Source organism: Lissotriton helveticus, chromosome 3_2, assembly GCF_964261635.1.
Source record: "Lissotriton helveticus chromosome 3_2, aLisHel1.1, whole genome shotgun sequence".
NCBI lineage: Eukaryota > Metazoa > Chordata > Amphibia > Caudata > Salamandridae > Lissotriton > Lissotriton helveticus.
Window position 1 is genome coordinate 127,483,280 of NC_136062.1, and position 20,502 is coordinate 127,503,781.

General features: G+C 40.4%; 1 protein-coding gene across 1 annotated transcript in view; it reads left to right on the forward strand.

Moving 5' to 3' along the window:
- Positions 1-8,456, forward strand: part of TRPM1 (transient receptor potential cation channel subfamily M member 1) — a 694,024-nt gene extending 685,568 nt beyond the window's left edge. The window contains exons 26-27 of the mRNA XM_078684915.1: positions 4,315-4,447; positions 7,178-8,456. Coding sequence (XP_078541041.1) covers positions 4,315-4,447; positions 7,178-8,456 — 1,412 coding nt within the window. The remainder of the gene's footprint in view (positions 1-4,314; positions 4,448-7,177) is intronic.
- Positions 8,457-20,502: the final 12,046 nt, after the last annotated feature.

Genomic DNA, 20,502 nt, shown 5'->3' on the forward strand with positions numbered 1-20,502 from the left:
TGCTGCTTCATCACATGGTGCATCAGAGAGGTAATTTAGAACAGTGTTAGGGCCTGATGCACAATACTGGCTTCTTGCAGCACATTAATAGTGAGAAGCCTCCCCCTTGCACCACAGAGGGCATTTTTCACAAAAAAGCATGTCTCCCAACTCCCTACTAAGGAGGCAGGAATCAGATTGTGACTATGTGAAAACTAGCAAATGCTTAGATGGAGGCACAGAGGAGACAGCAGACCTCCATCCTAGTATTTCAGTTCACAGAATGTCTAAATGGTGAGCTTGAACCCCAGAGGAGACAGGGGTCACCATGCAAGGATGTGGCTCTCTGTGACTGTGACCTCGGAGACAGCATACAGTGGGTCTGTGGGACCGCTGTCTGTCACCATCTCACAAAGTCTCCTGACAGCACATGCAATTTTGACAGCTTACACTTTGTCAACTTTGCCTGCAGGTAGGTGCTAATTATGTCATACTTTGCGCCTAGAAAATCGCCACAAATAGCATGTGCATTGCATTAAGAATCACAAGGAAGGAGGTGGAGCTAAGTACTGTCCCAGATGCAGCTCCTTCTGGACAGTAGTCTGCACCTGCAATCACAAAGGCCTGGAGGAATGATTCATATTCATTTCCGCAGTGGCATAAGGCAAAATGATGCCCTCTCCCCTGCAGAATGTCAGGAGGGGCCCAGGTGTCTCACAGATCGCACATATATTCATTAGTCATGGGCTTAATGAGGCCCCACCTGAAGTGTTCCCCCTCCCTACGCCACAGCAGTCTACATTACGCCTCTGCCACAGGCATGAGGACATAGTGTACCTTTGGCTGGGCCTTTGTATGCCAGCGATGTCACAGGAACAGTGTTGCTTTTCTGTGTGTTTCTTTCTGCTTGGGAAAGCAGAGTGGCTTTCCCGAGCTTTTTAATGTTTCTCTTTCAATGCCACTGCACGCATTCTGCCGAACATGCAATGGCATGTCTTAAGGGCTAAGGGGGTCCCCTCCAAAACAAGGAACCATGCCCCCCAGCACCGCGGGGGTTGCCTGGGCCTCTGTTACGCCCCTGGACTGAAGTGCTTTTTTAGGTCGCAGCCTACTAGACAGTGCAGCTGTCTGGTTTGCTAAATACACCCAGGGGACATTCAGAAAGATGACCTAGGAATGCATTCTACCCGTAGCTTACCATTGGCTCTGTGGTTTGTAACTCACATTTTCTGGCTTTCTGTTTGCTGGCTTTATTTGTTTTAGTCAGTCCAGCTTGATTGTGTCCCTCCTGTTGCATAAACCTTATTTCAGTACCCTTTCGAGTGCTCCCTTTCTGTAAACAGGCTTTAAATCTTGTTCTTATCTTGTCACATTCACTGTGCATTCAAAGACAGAGGTCAAATGTCAGCCTCCATCTTCAAGGGAGCTTGAAGTTCACTTTTCTTTCTCTGACTTCAAGGTGAGAGGATTTAAGTGACAATCATGCTGGCTACTGGGGGTAATTCTGAAGTGTGATGGAAACAAATATTTTACTATCATCAAAACAAGTCAATACACTACGTGTTGACATTTCCACACATTTATACTTTGTGCGATGTATACTTGTATCAGTAAAACTGTATGTCGGTGCAAATGTAATGGTCATTTCAGTTGAAGATGTGTTGTCAGTAAGGGCTGTGCGCTACCACACCATGCATACTCCACTTTACCCCACTCCACTCTACTCTGCACCACTCCACACTACCATGCACCATTCACACTACACCACACCACTCTGCACCAGTCCATATTGCGTCACTGTACTCTGAACCATTCCACTCTACGCTGCTTCAGTCTATGAAGCACTACTCTGTATTACTCTATGCCAATGCACTCTACTGCAGTATGCACCGCTGCACTCTTCATCACTACACTATTCACCGCTGCACTCTAAGCCATTGCTCTCTACGCCACTCCCCTCTACGCCACTCCACTTATTGCCATTCTACTCTACAACCCTGCACTGCACCCTATGCCACGGTATTCTACTCTGTACCACTCCACACTATGCCATCCGCACTATATCACTCAAATCTACTCCATGCCACTGCACTCTACTCAGCGGCACTCCACTCAACCATGCACCATTACACTGTACACCACTACACTCTACTGCACTCTTCTCTGACCACTGCACTCTATGCTAATGCACTCAACAACACTTTACACAAAAACAGTGCACTGTATGCCACTGCCCTCTACACCAGTCTACTCTGCACCACTGCACTCTGCGCCACTCTCTCCGTAACTCCACTGTACCCTGCAGCATGCCACTCTACCCTGCAGCACTCCATTCTGCACCAATTCACTCTACTTTAAAACAGTCTACTCTACATCACTGCACTCTGTGCCACTCAACTCTATGCTGTGCCACTCTTGCCACTGTGCTCCATGTCACTCTATTCTAAACCACTGTATTCCACCCAATATACTCTACACCATTTTACTCCAACCAAACACCATGCTGTGCCACTGTACACTCCACCACTGCACTCTATGCCATTCTATTCTAAACCACTGCACTCTTCCCAATGTACTCTACACCACTTTACTCAAACCCAATCAACTCTACGCCACTTTACTCTAAGCCAAGTACTCTGCCCTACTGCACTCTTCGCCACTAATTGTACTGTGCAACAGTCTACACCACGGCACACTGTTCCCACTGTACACAATTGTGCTCTACGTCACTGCACTCTACACCACTCTATTCTACTCTACTTTACTGTATGCCACTGCTCTCTACAGGACTCTACTGTGCAACACTCTACCCTGCGCCACTGCAGTCTACACCAATGTACTCTATGCCAATGACTCTACATAATTATGCTCTATGCTTCTCTGTACCACTGCACTCTATGCCACTGCACTCTACTCTGCACCACTCATCGCTACTTCAATGCACTCTATGCCACAACACTCTATTCCACTCTAATCTACTCTGCACCACTGCACTCCACGCCACTGTACTCTACGTCACTCTGTGACACTGCACTCATTTGCACTCTACTCTACACCTCTGCACTCTATCCTGCACCACTTCACTCTAATATTCTGAAACAAGCTACTCTATGCCACTGCACTCTACTGCCACTCGACTCCACCCTGCACCACTCCACTCTACGCTATTGCACTCTACGCTACTGCAATGTATGCTGCGCCACTCCACTTTACTCTGCTTTGCACCACCTTACTCTGCACCACCCTACTCTACGCCACTCTACTCTACCCCACAGCACTCTACAACAATACACTCTACGCTACTTTACTCAAAACAAACGCACAGTAACCCACTGCCCTCTATGCCAATATACTTTGCACCACTGTACTTTATGCCACTTTACTCAAGGCCACTCTTCTTCACTTTTCAACACTACACTCTATGACACTCACTCCATTAGACTCTACTTCACTCTATGATACTCTATGGCATTCCACTCTATAACAGTCTACAACACAATTCCACTCTCCGCAATTCCGTCTACGCCACTTTATAACATTTACTCCACTCTACGACCCACTACTCCACTCTATGCCACTGTAGTACTCCATTCCATGCCACTCCACACCACTCCCACACTTTACTCCACTCTACGACGCTACTCCACTCTACGACACTCTACTTCAATCGATATCACAATATGCCATTCTACTCTACTACACTACTGTACTCTATGCCACTCCACTCTACAACAATATACTCCACTCTTCACCACTCTACTCTACAACACTCTATGCAACACCCTCTACGCCACTCCATTCTGCTCTACACCACTCCACAACACTCTATGGCACTCCATTCTATGACACTTTACTCCACTCGGACACTCTACTCCACTCTAAGCCCTTCCACTCTAAGACACTCTACTCCCTCCACAACACTACGCCACTCCACTCTACGCTACTCAATGACATGCCACTTCACTCGACTCTACCTCTACTCTACACTACTCCACACCTGTCTACGCCATTCAGTAACACCCCACCCCACTCTACTCCATGACACTCTACTTTATGATACTCCACTCCACGCCACTCTCCTTTACACCACTTACTTTTAGCCATGCTGAACAGCTTCCAAGCTGGTGTGCAACATGGCTAAGACATATTGGCAAAGCCAACAGCTCTTCCATAGGCAAAACCTATTGGGTTTGCCAAGGCTTGTCTACACATTCCCTCCTCGTATCTGCAAAGGTAGTAGATACTGAAAGGCGAATCTGCCTATATGTAAGTGGCGAGAAAAATTGTAATGGGATTCCAAAGCCTAAATTAGACACGTTTTATCTTTCAAAACAGAGTTATTCCTAAATGATGAGGAGCTGAAGAAACTGTATGAATTTGAAGAGCAGTGTGTGGAGGAGTATTTTCAGGAGAAGGAAGATGAACAACAGTCATCAAACGATGAAAGGATCCGAGTTACTTCTGAAAGGTATTAAGTAAAACATGTTTGAGTCACATGTGAAGCAGATTACTATCAAGTGACATTTATTTGAAGTTAGATTATGGTTAGGCCAGATTTATCAAGGCTTTTCCCTAGTGCAAAGGCACCGAAAATGTGCTGATAAATAGCTCTAAGGTAATGCATCAAGAGTGCCATATCTTGAAACATATCATACAACACAGCACAGCAAATTGCTTGCTGCTTTTTTACTTCTTAGTAAATTTGCCCCTAGGTCCTTGTCTCATGGTTGGCCGTCACCTGCCACAGAAACTTTCTTAGTTTGATAGAAAGTAATGTCAATTAAAGGAAGTAACAGAAAGCGAACAGTACTTGGCAGGTTTCAGTAAGAGCAAAATGCCATTTATTGGCCAAAATGGAACCCAGAGAGGAGATCCGGGCTCCTGAACAATATCTGAGACATGTGTTACACATAATTTAGTCATCTACATCCACCCACATCAACGATACACACAGATAGCCATCTTTGACATTTGATGAACCCATCACTTGCAACATCATTCAAACTGTCCATCCCAAATAATTGCAGTAGTCTCAACTAGATGACCAGCTTTCTAGGATAAGGTTTCCAAAACCACAGCTACCAGCCAGGGAAATACCCCTAGTAAAGGACATAATGGACAGGAAATCATGGCACCTACTGTTTGATTAGGCACACACAGAAAGACTACAACATAGTATCCTGAATTAGTTCCATAACACCTTAGGTCTCAGCTCACCACACTACGTGTTTCCTGCACGGTTTTCCAAACTACCCTCAGACTAAGGCAGTCTCCCTATGAGAGCACTTAATCTATGCACTAGGTACTATGGATACTCTACTGTTAGTTGCCTGCCCCCTTAGGATACTAGTATTAGGACCCATGGTCTGCCTTTTCTGACTGGCCACCCACCACCATCAGCCTCATACAGAAATGACCACTGGTCATCTAACCGATATCTCTTGAGGAATGCTGATTTAGTACTACTTCCCGCTCACTCTTGTTCAAACCCACTGGCACCAACGTCTAGATCACTACCTTCCCAACTATATATAGAAGGCTTGCCTCCACCTCCCCCTACCACCACTAGGGGGAACATTACTAAACCCTAGTAACCCTGTCAAACTCCTCCTTACTCCTGTCCTTATCCAGCTACCCTTCTGTAAGTTGTCCTTAGGGAGTAGATGTACCTGTACATCTACTTCATCTGCAGCTCTGTGCCTCCTTGCCATCTTGTATTACCTGAATAGTCTCTCAGCCAAAGCCTCCTACTTGGGACCCAGTCTTACACCCACCTCACCATACCCATGGTCATACTCCCTACCAACCTCCACGCACGTAGCTTTCACCTTAGTTAAGATACCACAGCCAAAGCACTCTAGGCCTATTCATAAACTGCATTTTGTAGTATATAAGTAGTACTAAGATAGTATTACCAATGTACTACAAGATCCTGTTTATAAGCCTATGTGTGGAGGTGCCATCTCCCCCTTTCCTATCTTTTTCTGTGCAGAGATAGCCACCTCAACTGCAGCGTCTCTGCACACATAAGTATATATTTTAGTAGTAAATGTTTTAGGGACGGGAGGAAAGGCTGGAAAATAGATAGGTAATAATTACTACTAAAGGGGAGGAGGAGTAAAAGAGGAGTATGCAGCAGGTTAAAGGAGGGTCAGGGAGGGCTTACAGAGAGACATACACCCACTCACAAAAGAATAAGCCCATTGCCATTCACAAACTGCACTTCTACAGTTACTACAGACAACTAAGGTCCAAAACAGTTGTAAATGAACTCCAGAGCTGGAGTAAGTCCAGCACCAAACATTGCCACTCCTAGTTACTGCAGCCCCTCTATAGAAAATAATGGAGGTAGGGACTTAAAATAAAACTACACAAGAAATAACATTAAATTAGATTATTTACAGTTGAAACTATACATAATTGTAATGTTAAAAAAATCTAAAAATATTTAATGTTAAAAAAAATCTAAAAATATTTAATGTTAAATAATCTAAAAATCTTTTTTTTATTTACCATATCTTAAAAGCCTTTTTAAATTTTAAATAAAAGAATGTAACAATTTGTAATAAAATATAATGAAATTATAGGTAGTTAATCCTATCCATCATTTGTAATAATTATGAATACATGAAAAATTACTGCTGTGCCCCTTTTAATTCCCACTGTCCTTCATTGCCCTAGATCCCCCACTTCTGGCCCACCTCCTACAAGACTCTTCCTACCTCAACCACTTTTTCAATGAGCTTAGCTACCGATATCACTGTTTGGTGATATTAGTCCAGGTCCCCTCTCTCACTCTTGTTGGTCTATCTCTCTATCCCCTCTTCTTGAAGGAGGACAGGGTGCATTTGGAACACATGTAGCACACAGCCCGATACGAAAGCTAAAGGTGACCTTCACAGGAAGATCTATTACTGTGCTTTGCTCGCTTTCCTGAACTGGTCACACTACATGGCCATTTCACTTAAACTAACTATATACTAATGTACCAGTGAGTATATTTATTTTTACTTTTGCTGTGCAGTCAACATTTCTCTTTGAAGTGACCTTTCTCAGGCATTACATTTCGAGCAAGTATCCTTTATAAATAGTATGTGCCATTTTTAATCCAAATACCACCTACCTTAGTGTCTTCATGCCTTCTATCATGAGTTGAACAATTGCTAAAAAAAACTTAATCATTTATTGTGTTTTACAGAGTGGAAAATATGTCTATGAGGCTAGAAGAGGTAAACGAGAGGGAACATTTTATGAAAGCTTCTCTCCAAACGGTAGACCTTCGCCTCTCTCAACTGGAGGAGCTCTCTGGTCGCATGGTGAATGCTCTGGAGAAGCTGGTGGGCATTGACAAATCTGAACTTTTGCACGCACGAGCAAGGGCTTTATCGGACTGCGATACAGCATACCTTCTAAGACAAGGCAGTGTGAACAGTTCTGAAGGCTACAGCGTCTACAAGTACCACGTAGAGGGAGATGAGGTAGTATGTGATGACAGCACCGGCTCCACGTCTCCTGCACTAGAATTACGTCGAAAAGCTTATTCTTTTGGAATGAAGTCCGAGAAGGATGGTTCTGAGCAGATGAACCAGCTGGTCCCACGTCAGAGTAGCCTTCGGTTTCCTTCAAGTGCCAGCGCTGTAGCTACAACTGATTACAGTAAAGCTACATTAGGAATTTCCCAGCACATTTTTAAGCCTAATTCCTCTTTGGAAATTGCCACTCCCAGGGCCAGCGATCCACGCAACGAGGAGATGACAACCAAAAATGCAAACCAATCAGATATCACTATGAATGGGCAGTCGACCAGAGAAGCTGACGAACCAGACTTTCAGAACACTCAGCTGACTCTGGAAAGAACAAAGTTGGAAGCCACTATCTCCTACCCTTTAGAAAAGTCTGTGGCAATGCGTTATTATCCCTCTGAGGCAACATGTCAAACAACCATGACTAAATCCAGAAGCTTTATATTTGCCCAAGGAGGGAAACATGTTGGTGGCGTGGACAACTGGACAACTGATTATGCCATCCTGGATCAGATGTGTCCCTCAGCAATGAAAGAATGGGCTAGGCAGTGGAAGTACAGCAAGCAGGAAACAATTGCTAATGAGCACTGCCCAGAATTTCCAAGCTTTTCTTCTGAAGCTGCAATTCAAGCAGAGGAGAAGCCATTGTTAACGGACACAGAAGATGAGAGTGACATTGGCGAAGTAGGTGTGAGTGCCTCTTACCCATGCACACCTTTTACAGACAGAGTAGAAGCAGAAAATGTACTATTGTTACAAACAGATAGGACTTGTGCATTTCCGTCAGTGAGGTCAAAGAGTCTACAAGGCCATTCACGGAAAGCCAAGTCCCTTATGGACAAACTGGATAGACCCGGGCATGCCAGCAGTGTAATGAACATAGTGGTGGCGTGCGGAAGTGCAACAGAGGAAATCAAGAAAAAAGAGAAGGCCTCCACGGAGACCGAATGCTAGAAAAGAAAATGCTGCCCTCTTTGGTATTGTTTGGATTGGAATACAAAATTCTATTTTCTACACAGATCTACAGCTTCGCAGATTTGCTCCACAAGCAAATGGACTTTAGAAAATGGACATCACTCAGCTTCATATAGGCTACAAAAGTGTAAACATTTCAAATAAAGGAAAAGGTTATGATGAAAAGTATCTCAAGCAGAAGAAAACAAAAATATTGTTTCTGATTGCCAGTACAAGCAGGGAAAGTCTTTATCCGAAAAGAAAGGTACATTTCAAAGTGGGAGGTGATAGGTTCACATTGCAGCTTTGGTCCAGCACTGGCTTATAAGAAGCTAAATGATATGGTTGAAGGCACCCATCGTGATCATTATGCATACAATGTATAAGCCCACTGCTTCCCCAAAACGAAAACTGTACAATGAGATGGCCCATGGAGGGGTTTCAGGGAGAGCGCCCAGTTAGAAGCTGCTGAATGGGGCTCTCGCCTTAATATTTAAATATTTGAATTCCGCTTCATGTAGTTTTTTTACATTCTTCTCAGAAGCAAAAAGGTAGTAAGACGTAGGTAACAACTGTAGACCATGAATGCATTGAATCAAATACAACATGTTGTCATTACAAAAGGACATTTTAGTAGGTTTGGACATCATGACAATTGGTGCCTTTTGCATAGACCTGCTGTGTAGCTTCCATGTTACATGCCCTTCTTTACGGAAAGCTGCTTCTATGTGTTAAGTAGATATACAGAAATTCGTTTTAGTCTCCTTCTTACGTTTGAGTAAAACAACCACAACCCATGTCATTACTAAGAAACTATGCTTAAATATTAGATGAGATGGAAAAAATTCAATTTCAATCATTCACTTCGGGGTAGGAATTTAACCTTGTAGTCCACTGATCATGCCTGGGACAGTGGAATGAGAGATGTCAGCTAAAAAGTTTAGCAGGTCCCTCCGTGAATGGGATTTATTGGTAAACTGTGCCTGCCACAATCAAGCTCGCCTGATTATTTAGTACAGATTTGATTTGTGAACCCATGCATTAGCCAAATGTTTTTTCCTGATGTGCGCTAGCCATGCTGCCCAAACTATGGCAATAGTGTGCATAAAAGGCCTGGGTAAGCCGTTGACTGTTCAAAGGCAATGCAGAGGAAAGCAAAGCGCTGTTGACATGTGCTTGTTCTGTGAACCTCTGTGTATCTGCTGTGGGATTAAAAGGAGAAGGGGCATTTGCCATCTGTTCAAAATACTTGGGACCTCATTCAGAGTTGTTAGTAAAATCATGAGGCAATACCCAGTGGAAGTAATAGCAAAACTATTCGGAATTACCTCTAGATTTTTTATTAGTCTTCTCCTCTTTTCTTGAATTTTTGCAAGATGTTTTAAATTGACTAGCCTACCATAGGGAGGGCTAGGCACACACCTGCTCAGTCGAAGGATACATTCACAAGTGAATATGTCCTTTACAAATACCCAGAACATTGGCATGCAAAAACGAGGAACAACATGCAGTGAAACTGCTATTGACATTTTCACCTTACTTCCCCAATGGCAGCATTTTGCTGGAAGTAACAACTGAGCAAACCTCCTCAAGGGACTTGAAATTATAGCAGAACTCCAGGGTACGAATATTCATTAACCTGTGCAGCATATTATGCCCTCCTGCAACAATCTAAAGGAGGCCTTCTCTCTCCTCCAGGTTCTGCTGCCCCGACTATTTCATCTGTCTGCAGCAAGCACCAACACTTTGACTATACAAAGTTGTAACAGCACACATCTACATATCAATCTAGCACAATTTATGTACACTAGTACTCAACAAGTGCCCTCCTGCATTTATACAACATTACAACTATATAGCTCTACGACTCTGCAAATGAACAAATCTACAGCTTGATATCTAATGCAACATTACAACTGCACAACTGCATGTATAAAGTCGCACAAATGAATAACTCTAGAAATGCATAGCAACAGCACCACTACAATTCTACAATTGTGTAGCGACACTATAACTTCACCTTTACTACTCGAATGCTATACTACTAAAGCACTACAATCACAACACTTCCAGGAAAGCACCATCTCACTACAATACTACCACATGACAATACTTCCTCACTAGAAGTACAACTACAATTCTAAAAGTAAAACTACTCCACTATGTCCCCAAATATCAGGTGGCTAAAGAGTATCCCCGACGGGATATCACGCTACCTGATTCTGACTTGTCATGTATTCACATACCTTAAATTATTGTGTTTAGGAATACCGAACCGCCATATCGGCAGCCAGTAAAACTACTGTAAGTCTGCTGATATTTTTTACCTTCTCAGACCAGTTGGAAATACTCGTAGTAAAGTCCCTAGAATCCGGTATCCACACGCAGTATACTATATTTGGGAATACACAATCCAGGAACTAACTTGTAATGCTCACATTCATGAGTGGACATACTATCCTAAACCAATAACTGCGTCCTCAGTATCTCCCTTTCCCCCACCTCCTAACTCCAGACAGCTTGTAACCAAGACCTATGACTACAACAATGCAATTAATTGGCCACATCGAAATCCCGAATTTTATTCAGCTTTTCGTGTTGCTATTTTTGTTGAATTTGATTCATATTCATAAATGTATTTCTGTAGCATTGAATCAAATTTAAATTCTTAAAAATGAATTTATTTTTCCCATTTTTTACAGTTTCATACATTTGTGATCACATTTGCCTCCCTGTTCATGAAGTGTAGTCACTTTATATACTAATGCACAGTTTCCCTTTCTTTAATTGAGGAAGTGTGCTACCAAGTAACCCACAACAACATCCTTCCTCTTTCCAAACAGAAGTTCACACTGGGAACATCTACATGAGCACACACAAGGTCTTTGGAACACCACTGGTTGCATATTTATATCTGTATTTTACCCATGATTGTTAATGGATTATTTCAACTTGAAGATACATGCCTGTTAAACTACTTTCTTTAAAATTTTTATTTTTTTAGAGTTTTATATAGCGCAAACTAGACCCGAGACTTTGGTTATCAGAGTGCTTTACATAAGCACCAGTTGAGTTACAGAAGGACACATTAATTTTGTGAGGCACAGGGAGATTACGTGATTTGCCCAGACTCACAGGATGTTGAGCGTGGTTGCCGAGACTCAAACCCAGTTCCCCAGGTATGAGGTTGGCCGCTCTAACTGCAAGGCTACATCCTCCCCTACTTGTCTGCTATCTGCACACAGTAATTCTATTTCTACTTTGGACAGTTTTGAAACATTGCAAAGCCATGATAGCACTAATCACACTTCATCAATGAATTCAAATGTGTGAACTGTTAGGATTTCTACTCGCAACAAAGAGGATATAAGGTCTGTGCCAACTAGTTTGATAAATTCCCTACATACTTAAATACTGCAGATCAAATGTAGTGCCCAGATATTCAATCATTTGCCTCTTTCTAGCAATATTTGTCAACCACCATCTTAAGTGTCAAGTATTAACGTATAAACCTCACAACTTTTCGAATGAGTACATCCCTGGTGCCAAATCATAACTAAGTACCTGCAATTTTCAGCCCCCCCTTAACTTTGGCCCAGTGTTTTAGAACAGTTATCGATGTCTGTCACATGGAGAATATACATATCAGTAAGTCATGAGAGAGTTCCTTACAATGGACCTATTCAGCGTTTTGAGTTTTTCTCTAAAAATGAGGTCTCTGCAAATGGACAAATATACTTTAGAAGTGGATGACACCAAGGATCTGAAGGATTACATTACAACTAGGGCTGTGCGAAGATGCTGAGCCTGACAACACACCCCTTCATATTGAGCATGGCAATGGACTACAAGATTGTACAAATTTACCTACTTTGGCCTCAGGCAAATTTAGTTACCTTCTTCGTACTGCCTCCTGAAGCATACATATTCCTGAATTTGCAGAACTGAAGTGAAATATTTGTCCATCCCTCACCAATTCTCTTTCCTTTTTTTAAAATAGTAACTATTCTCTTTTTTCTTATTGAGTCTATGTGGTTTCCCATGGGAATACCATCTAACTTATCATAGTTACCATCACCATTTCCAAATTCTGCATTACACTAATATTTATTAATTTCAAGCTCTGCTGAACAAAGCCAACTAAGGTTGGAGATTTCAGTTAGAAGAATTGTAAAGACACATATACACACCCTCGCACAAACAAAATGCTTGTGAAGAAAAATGGGCAGAACATGTGACAGTCTAAACCACAATAAACATGCCATGTATTTGCATTACATCGGATACACACTATCGGGATGATATCCTATTAGAAAGGACAAGTTCTTGGCAAAATTGTGTATAGCAATCGGTTAAAGGTTGCTAAAAGAAGAGGAGGTGTATGCAATGAGCACAACACTTTTGAAATTTTAATATGCAATAGTTTAGAGGATTAAAAAGCACTATAGCACCAGGTAAAATAGAAACATAGAAACAATACAATTCCTGACAGAGAAGGACCAACAGCCCACCAAGCCTACATAGGCCACGCATAATTTTCTGAATACATTTTGCTTTCTCTGAGCTGCTGCATTACTATATCTGTAGCAGGCACTTCTATGTCTTCGTTTCATGTTTTTTCTTGGAGTCTGTTCCATGTCATATTTCCCCGAATCTCCCTGTCCCGTCCTCATTCTTCCAGTCACACACCTTTTCCGAGGAGCAGTTGCTCACTGGAAAAACCATGCCTTATGCAACTTTCAGTTTAATCATGTAAATGCCATAGTACACAAGAGTCTATCCTCCAGAGCACACATCTTACTTTCTAGAGCAACTCCACATAGGTGCAACTTAGGAGCCTGATTTTGGACTCTCGGAAATCTATCTCTAACCTTTTGGGAATTTTCTGGAGATAGGGAAATGGACAGTGTTCCATGTAATAGTTCAACAATGATAAGTACAACAATTAAAAACCTTTACAATTTCTGCTATAATACCACCTCCTGTGCGAAAAACATTCTGCCTGCTCTTCTGATGTATAAATCTGCTAGAAATGTATTAAACACAGGTCACAGTCCTATGTGTCAGTGGCATGTTAAAGGACGAGTATGAAGAAAGTCTGCCATATAGCCATTAATAGTCTAATACCTGAAATGTATACATTCAGTGATACAGCTGAAAGCATCACTTTAAAAAAAGGCGTACCTCTGCATTTTTGGAGTAATGTAACTTCTGTGGCGGTGCACAGAGAAAATAAGGTAAAAGTAGCTGTCTGTCTGATTGTATAGCATTTATTGTGCGAACTGTAAATGACATGCAAAGCAAACCCCTAAACAGGTGCTTCTGTCGATCAATGTTATGTTTTTCCCTGAAAAAAATCACAAAGTTTGCTCTTGCAAATGTAGGTGAGGATATTTTATTTCTACACCACCCTAATTCGCGAAAAGCTTGGTTTTGTTTTTATTTTTGCAAAATACAAGTAAACTGAAGGTAAAACATTTGCAGTCACTATTTAACTTGCCCGTAAGCCCAATTTCAAAATACAATTATCTATTCTATTTTTAACACAGGTCTTCTGAGTGTATCAACATCATGAAAAGTGCTGTTTAGGTTCATCATTATTTTATGTGCATTCTGGGCTTCAAGGCGTATGTAGTAGTTTCTTTGTTAGAAAAATATTTGATAACTTTGTGCTACAAAGTTAATAAAATTGCAAGGTAATGCATTCTCACTGCAGTTTATGATGTGTGGCTAACATACAAAAGCCTTTTAATTTTTGCTTGTGAATTGTGCTTGGATCCTTTTCCATAGCAGACCCATAGAGTAAGTTTGCAAATAAATTCACATTACTAAATGAAATCCTAATATTGGTGTACAGCAGAAAGATGTACATGCATCCATTCAAAGCATTTTATTAATCTTATTCAATAAGACACCTGACACATTTGATATCATTTAGCCTACTGTTTAATTTCAATATTTGGAGACAATCTTTGTGAGACTGAGCTCAAAAGTTGTATTTACTTACCCACAAATCTGTAATGCCTACAAAAGCCATCATTCGGGTATTTACTACTAGAATTCTCAGATTGGTGACTGGCGAGTAGAGCAAAATGTATTAAAATACCTTCTACAGTTGGAAGAAAATGCTCAACCATTATTCCTCTTTAGTCCTCATTATAGGTATGCATGATAGGTTTTTGCCTAAATTACGATTACAAGTGTTGTGGTAAAACCCCACCTTTGGATTTTTCCATGGACACCTTTCACCACTGTAAAGCAATCAAAATCTTTCCAATAAATGAGGATTAACGGGAGCACATACAGAAATTGGTGTTCAAAAACTGATTCCTTATGTATTCTTTATTCCAATAGTGAAAATGTGTACATAAATTGTATCTGGTAATTACCCTAGCCTGCGGTATCAATAGGTCCATCTGCAGTAATATTATATTGTATCCATTTTGACACAGACTTTGTTATGATTGACTAAGTGTCCACAATAAACTGTTGAGAGCTAAAACAGGTCTGCTCAGGTCATCCCCAAGTGTGTAAGCAATATGCTCATGCATGTCTAGAATCCATAAGAATATGCTAGATTTTTCCAGGAATAAAAAGCTTGTACTCATGATAAACATCAATTCTAGCACCCTTAAACTTATTTTTCTTTTTTTTGTAAATATACAATTAGTATATTTTGTGGAAATTGGGAAAATCTGGCCCTTAATGTTTATGACCAAAGTGGCTATTTGCAGCTGTTCTACAAATGTACAGGACCCACTAACTCTCCAGGCCCCTGGCTTCTATACCGATAAACTCTACTCTATCACTTGCTGCCAAGTCATGACTATTCAACTGTTGACAAACTATTTTATTGATATGTTACAGATACAAATGTACTAGTTACTGCAGAATACATAGCCCGTAATTCTGAGAAGATGAAATAGTGAAAATCTTCAACAGAAAAAATACTTGACCATTGTTCAGTTTCTAAAACCCTGAACATAAGCAATAATTTATACAGTAGATGGATTCATGCAGTTTTTAAGGATAAATTGTACCTTACTGTTTGCTGTCAACTCTTGTTTTTTTAGCTCTTTATACAGAGATGCAATTTAAAGTAATTTTTAAAATGCACTGTAGAATGCAAGATCCAATCTAGGCTACACTTGCAATCAATACATCCTTTTGTTAGTGTCACATAATCTGAAATCCCAAGAATAAATCACAAGCCTTAGGAAGGGCTTTAAAGCTATATTTTATCAATTACCATTTTGGGTAGTTTCTGAAGCTGTACTGCACTGAATGAAATTAAAGAATGAATTATAATTTGTCTGGAAAAATTCCCTAGAAGTCTGGCATTAATGACTGCTGGTATTTCGTATAGCAGTAAAACATTAGCCTGAAAAATGTTATGTGGAGGAAACTCTGCCAATCCTTGTGCATTTTGGAAATGTGTGATTATCCATTGACTACGGCAATCTCGTTTTTAATAACAATTTAAAACCTAGCAACTTGTTCTAATTCCTAGTTCTGTTTCTTTAATATCTTTCAAAGGCTGCTGAAACTATTATAAGACTCTTTTAAATGTGACTGTTTTTTACATAGCACGATGATTGTATACTCTACTTACAATATTGTATCCCCTTTGTCAAAAATGTTTTTGTTGTTTAGGATAGGTTAGTGTATTACATTTTTTAAAAAAGAGACCACATTTATGGCTATTTTATAATATGCAAATATGAAAAAGGGAATTTTCTACCTCTGATATTGTATATGACTTAATTTGAAGAGTCTGAAATAAACCATCAAATTGAATTCTGTCTTTGTATTCATTGTAGTTATATAGAATGTACTACTTCATAAAAATAAAAAAACTGCATGTATTTTCTTATTTCTCAAAGATATTTCTTCATACTGTCTTCCAACAAAAAAATAATGATCTGCTATACAGAGTAACCCATAACTTTATTTCCTGAAACCTGTTCAAAGATGCACTTGTGAAATAAGTCACATACACTTATTTCCCAATTAAATAAATCCTGGCAGCTATCCTTATTGTCTGCTCATCCTGCAGTGGCTGTAAATACTCCTGTATTACAAACGGAATTTAGTTCCCCTGACATTAAGTTCCCCTAACATTTCAGTCCTGACTGAATATGTGACTGAAGTATTGTTGGTTAATAATGAATAGGATTATGAACTAATATGCCAAATTACCTCATTTTGAAAGTGTTTGGCACATAGAAAGTCACTAGGGGCCAGATGTAGGTAATTCATATTTACCGACTCTTAAATACCAAATTTTACCAATTCGGTATTTAAGAGTCGGTAAATATGAAGGGGGGAGATGTAGGTATTTCAGATTCTGTAAATACCGAATCGTTAAGATTCGGTATTTACCGAATCTGTAAATACCGAATCGGTATTGACCATTAATTCCTATGGGCCTTGAAGCCCATAGGAATCAATGGGCAATACCGATTCTGTAATTACAGAATCTGTAAATACCGAATTTTGCAAGGGTGCAGGGGGTGTCACTTTGACACCCTCTGGCACCCCAAAAATAGGCATGTGCGCCATGTGGCACACAGACATGCCCTAAGGGCATGTCTGTCTGTCACATGGCTAGGTGTGCATGCACACATGTGCATGCACACCTGAATTCGGTATTTTAACACCCAATTGGATTGGGTGTTAAAATACCAAAACTGAAAGGCCTGCGGCACTCAAAGATGTGCTACCTACATGTGCTTTTACAGACTCTGTATTTTTACCGAGTCTGTATTTACCGATTCGGTTTTTTACCGAATCTGTAAATACAGATTCGGTAAAATACCGATTCTGTAAAGCATGCTCCTACATCTCAAAATCCAATTACCGGTCGGTAACGGCCGAATTCGGCCGTTACCGACCGGTAATTGGCCACCTACATCGGACCCCTAGTCCTGCATCCTGTGAGGTCCTTTAGCAGACTATGGAGTGTAAGAATCCTTCACACTGTTTGTCTCTTTCTCTTTTATGCTTTTCTCATTCACTCAACACTTGCAGTATAAAAGCATAGCGTTCACTGAGCATACTCACTTGATGTCAGTTGAATATTAATGTAATATACCTTAATACATATTTAATCTTATGGCTATATGCTATTTTTTGGGGTCTAAAAATGAATGATTGACTAAACTTTTATTTTGTATCTTTTTCTAACATGCACAACCTTCTCCATACACAAATATAGGTTTACTTAATGTATGGGGTAGGTACAAAATTAGGCTCCACACTTTTCTGCTTAGTTGATCCTGACGAATGCCATTGACCCTTTTTGGGCAAAGGTTAGGCAGAAACATGTTGACCAGGATGTAGGGGCTAAAAGGGAGAACAGTGACCCAGAATGTTTTATTGTGTTTTTAACCTCACAGCAGGGAACTCTCAGAAAGGAATTTATAGTTCACATTCAGTCACCTGGATTAATGGACAGGCGGGCCCCAGTTTTGCAGCTACTTCTATTAAATGCAGATAAAACTGAATATCTTCATTAAAAGCCTCCATAACTTGGAGCCCAGGAACAGGTTTTCTGTTACCTGCCAAACAAGAGCAAACCCAGAGTATCAAGCATGCCATTTATGTGGGTGAGGGTGTTCACGTCCTGAATATATAGATTTTTTGACCTAGAAAGACTAATATTTTGAGTAATCAAGTGCATCATCACACCTGTTGTTTTGGGCACTTTGCTACTGAATAATACACACTAGACCCTGACAGTCATGCACACTACAGCTGATTGGTACAGAAGCTTCAACTAATGTGATCTGTACGCTGGAATGCAACATAAAGGATCTGAATGTCTAAGGAATGTTGCCCTGGGTCTGGTGTGCCTTGTCATTTTTTTTGGTTAACGTGGTGTATGGCCTGACTTCATTTTGTCCCTTATTAGGACTCCATTTTGTCTAAGGCCTCACTTGGAAAATGGCAGCATTTAATTCCTAGATTATTGAAATAAGTGATCTTCACGTTCCTGTGGAAAATCCTCAGTCACACCCATTTCACCAGTAATGTGTCACATCTTTCTGACCATAATGTACAAAAGTTGGTAAACCCTCCCAATACTGACACAAATGAAGTCCCTCATTTTTCAAGGTCAAATAACAGAAACAACACAAATAGTGTAGTCTATATTGAGTCGATGTATTGTTTACCTCATTAGTACATCTATTTGATGTGTGGTTATGTCAATACATTCCATTAGAAAGATAAGAAGGGTTGATTTATTATAAAACCCCTCTGAAATCACGATCAAATCAGAGAGGTCGTCGACCTAGATTATCACGCCAGATGCCAGATTCTTCCAATTAAACCTGCCATATTAACGTGCTGCCGCAGCCTCCAGTTCCATGATGAATGATACAATTCCAAGAGGAAAATAACTGAGCTCCACTGCTGTGTGTTTTTCTTTCGAAAGAATATTCACCTCCAGCCCTCCTGATAATTTCAGCAATTTGGTATGCAGTACGGCATCTCTCAAGAAATTCTAGAAGCAAGTTAATCTACTCCATGTTCTCATAGTGTAGTGTATAAAAGTGGGTGTTAGGGCCTTAGGTTGCTAGATTGAGACATTTCTTACTAAGTTGGACATTTTCATATTATTCTCATTTTTGGTCATATGCCTCAGTCCTGTATTAATCATAATATGTGTGGTTAATTTTCATGTGCTAATCAAAATAATTAGAATGTTAAAATAAACACTTTTTAACTATAAATGCCTCTTAAGTGCAGTGCTTGTGTATTATTCTGAAGATTGGAAATGGGTTTGAATTACCATTGCATCCCTGAAATCTTTTCAGGACTGTAAGTTACCTAGAAAACACTGACATCACATCAATTATAGAGTTGAGTGAGATTGTCAGATACAACTGGATTTTCGTGTTCAAGCATTGGTGCACTGAACTAAGTTCAGGCATCCATGGGCGGGAAAGTCAGACTTTGTAGAATAGGGGTTTCAACCTTTTCTGAAGGTAGAGTTTTGTCTGATCAGTGAAAATAATTTTCATCTACTTGTGCATTGTTACCAAACACCCACACACCCAGCTTCATTGTCTTTAAACCTAATGTTCATAGAGTCAGATACTGTGATTTGAACAAAATACTTTGACTAGGTGCGCTATGACAGGGCTACCTTGTGTGTCTGTAAGAGAATGATGGGCGGTAACGTAGGAACATGAGTGCGTATGAATGGGGTATATGCAGGTCCACTTGATGCTGCAGTGAACGGACAAAATATGCAGCAGCATTGAATAAATTATGCAGCAAGAATAGGCAAATTATGCGGCGTTGTGCTGCACATTTTGTGATGAAATGTGTTATAATCCAGTTTCATCTTTATTACAACAATATGACTTAATTATTTTGACAATTTTAAAGTTATTAACACTGTTTGGCCTTTTGTTGCACCTCTCTAGTACCATTTTAACACCCAACTGTAGCAATAAGCTAAAAAAGGAGGCCAGTCAACCTTTGTAGAGGGCCTACACCATGCAGCAACACGGGTCGCTGTGTTTTAGTAACTTTTGAACCATTTGAGCTAGAAACAAGTTTTTGTTATTATCTGCAGATTATACAGCAGATGATGGATTATGGGAAAATCTATAATTATGCGAAAATCGCTGCAGTCAAACAATTACATTATTCCAGTGGCCCTGGAGATATGGGAATGGGTGGCTGAGAGCCTGTGTCATATGTGCTTGCAGCACAAGAAAACCCTTTCTCCATGTGTTGCAACCATTAAATGGGAGAAATTTCAAGTGTAGAAAAATTTTCTGCAAAAATGTTCATAATATGGAACATTTTTCTGCACATCAAATTTCTCCCACATAAATTAATGGCTTTATTATTCGGTTACAAATATAGCTCCATGTGTACCACCCACTGGGTGGGAGAAAGGTGCCAGCTGTGTGCACTCTTAAATGGGAGAAAACTAAACTGAAGAGTTAACTTTATGTTTATATGGATTACATAAAACTCATCTTTTACATTTTCTTACATTTCCAAGTGTCACAGACAACCTGCTCCC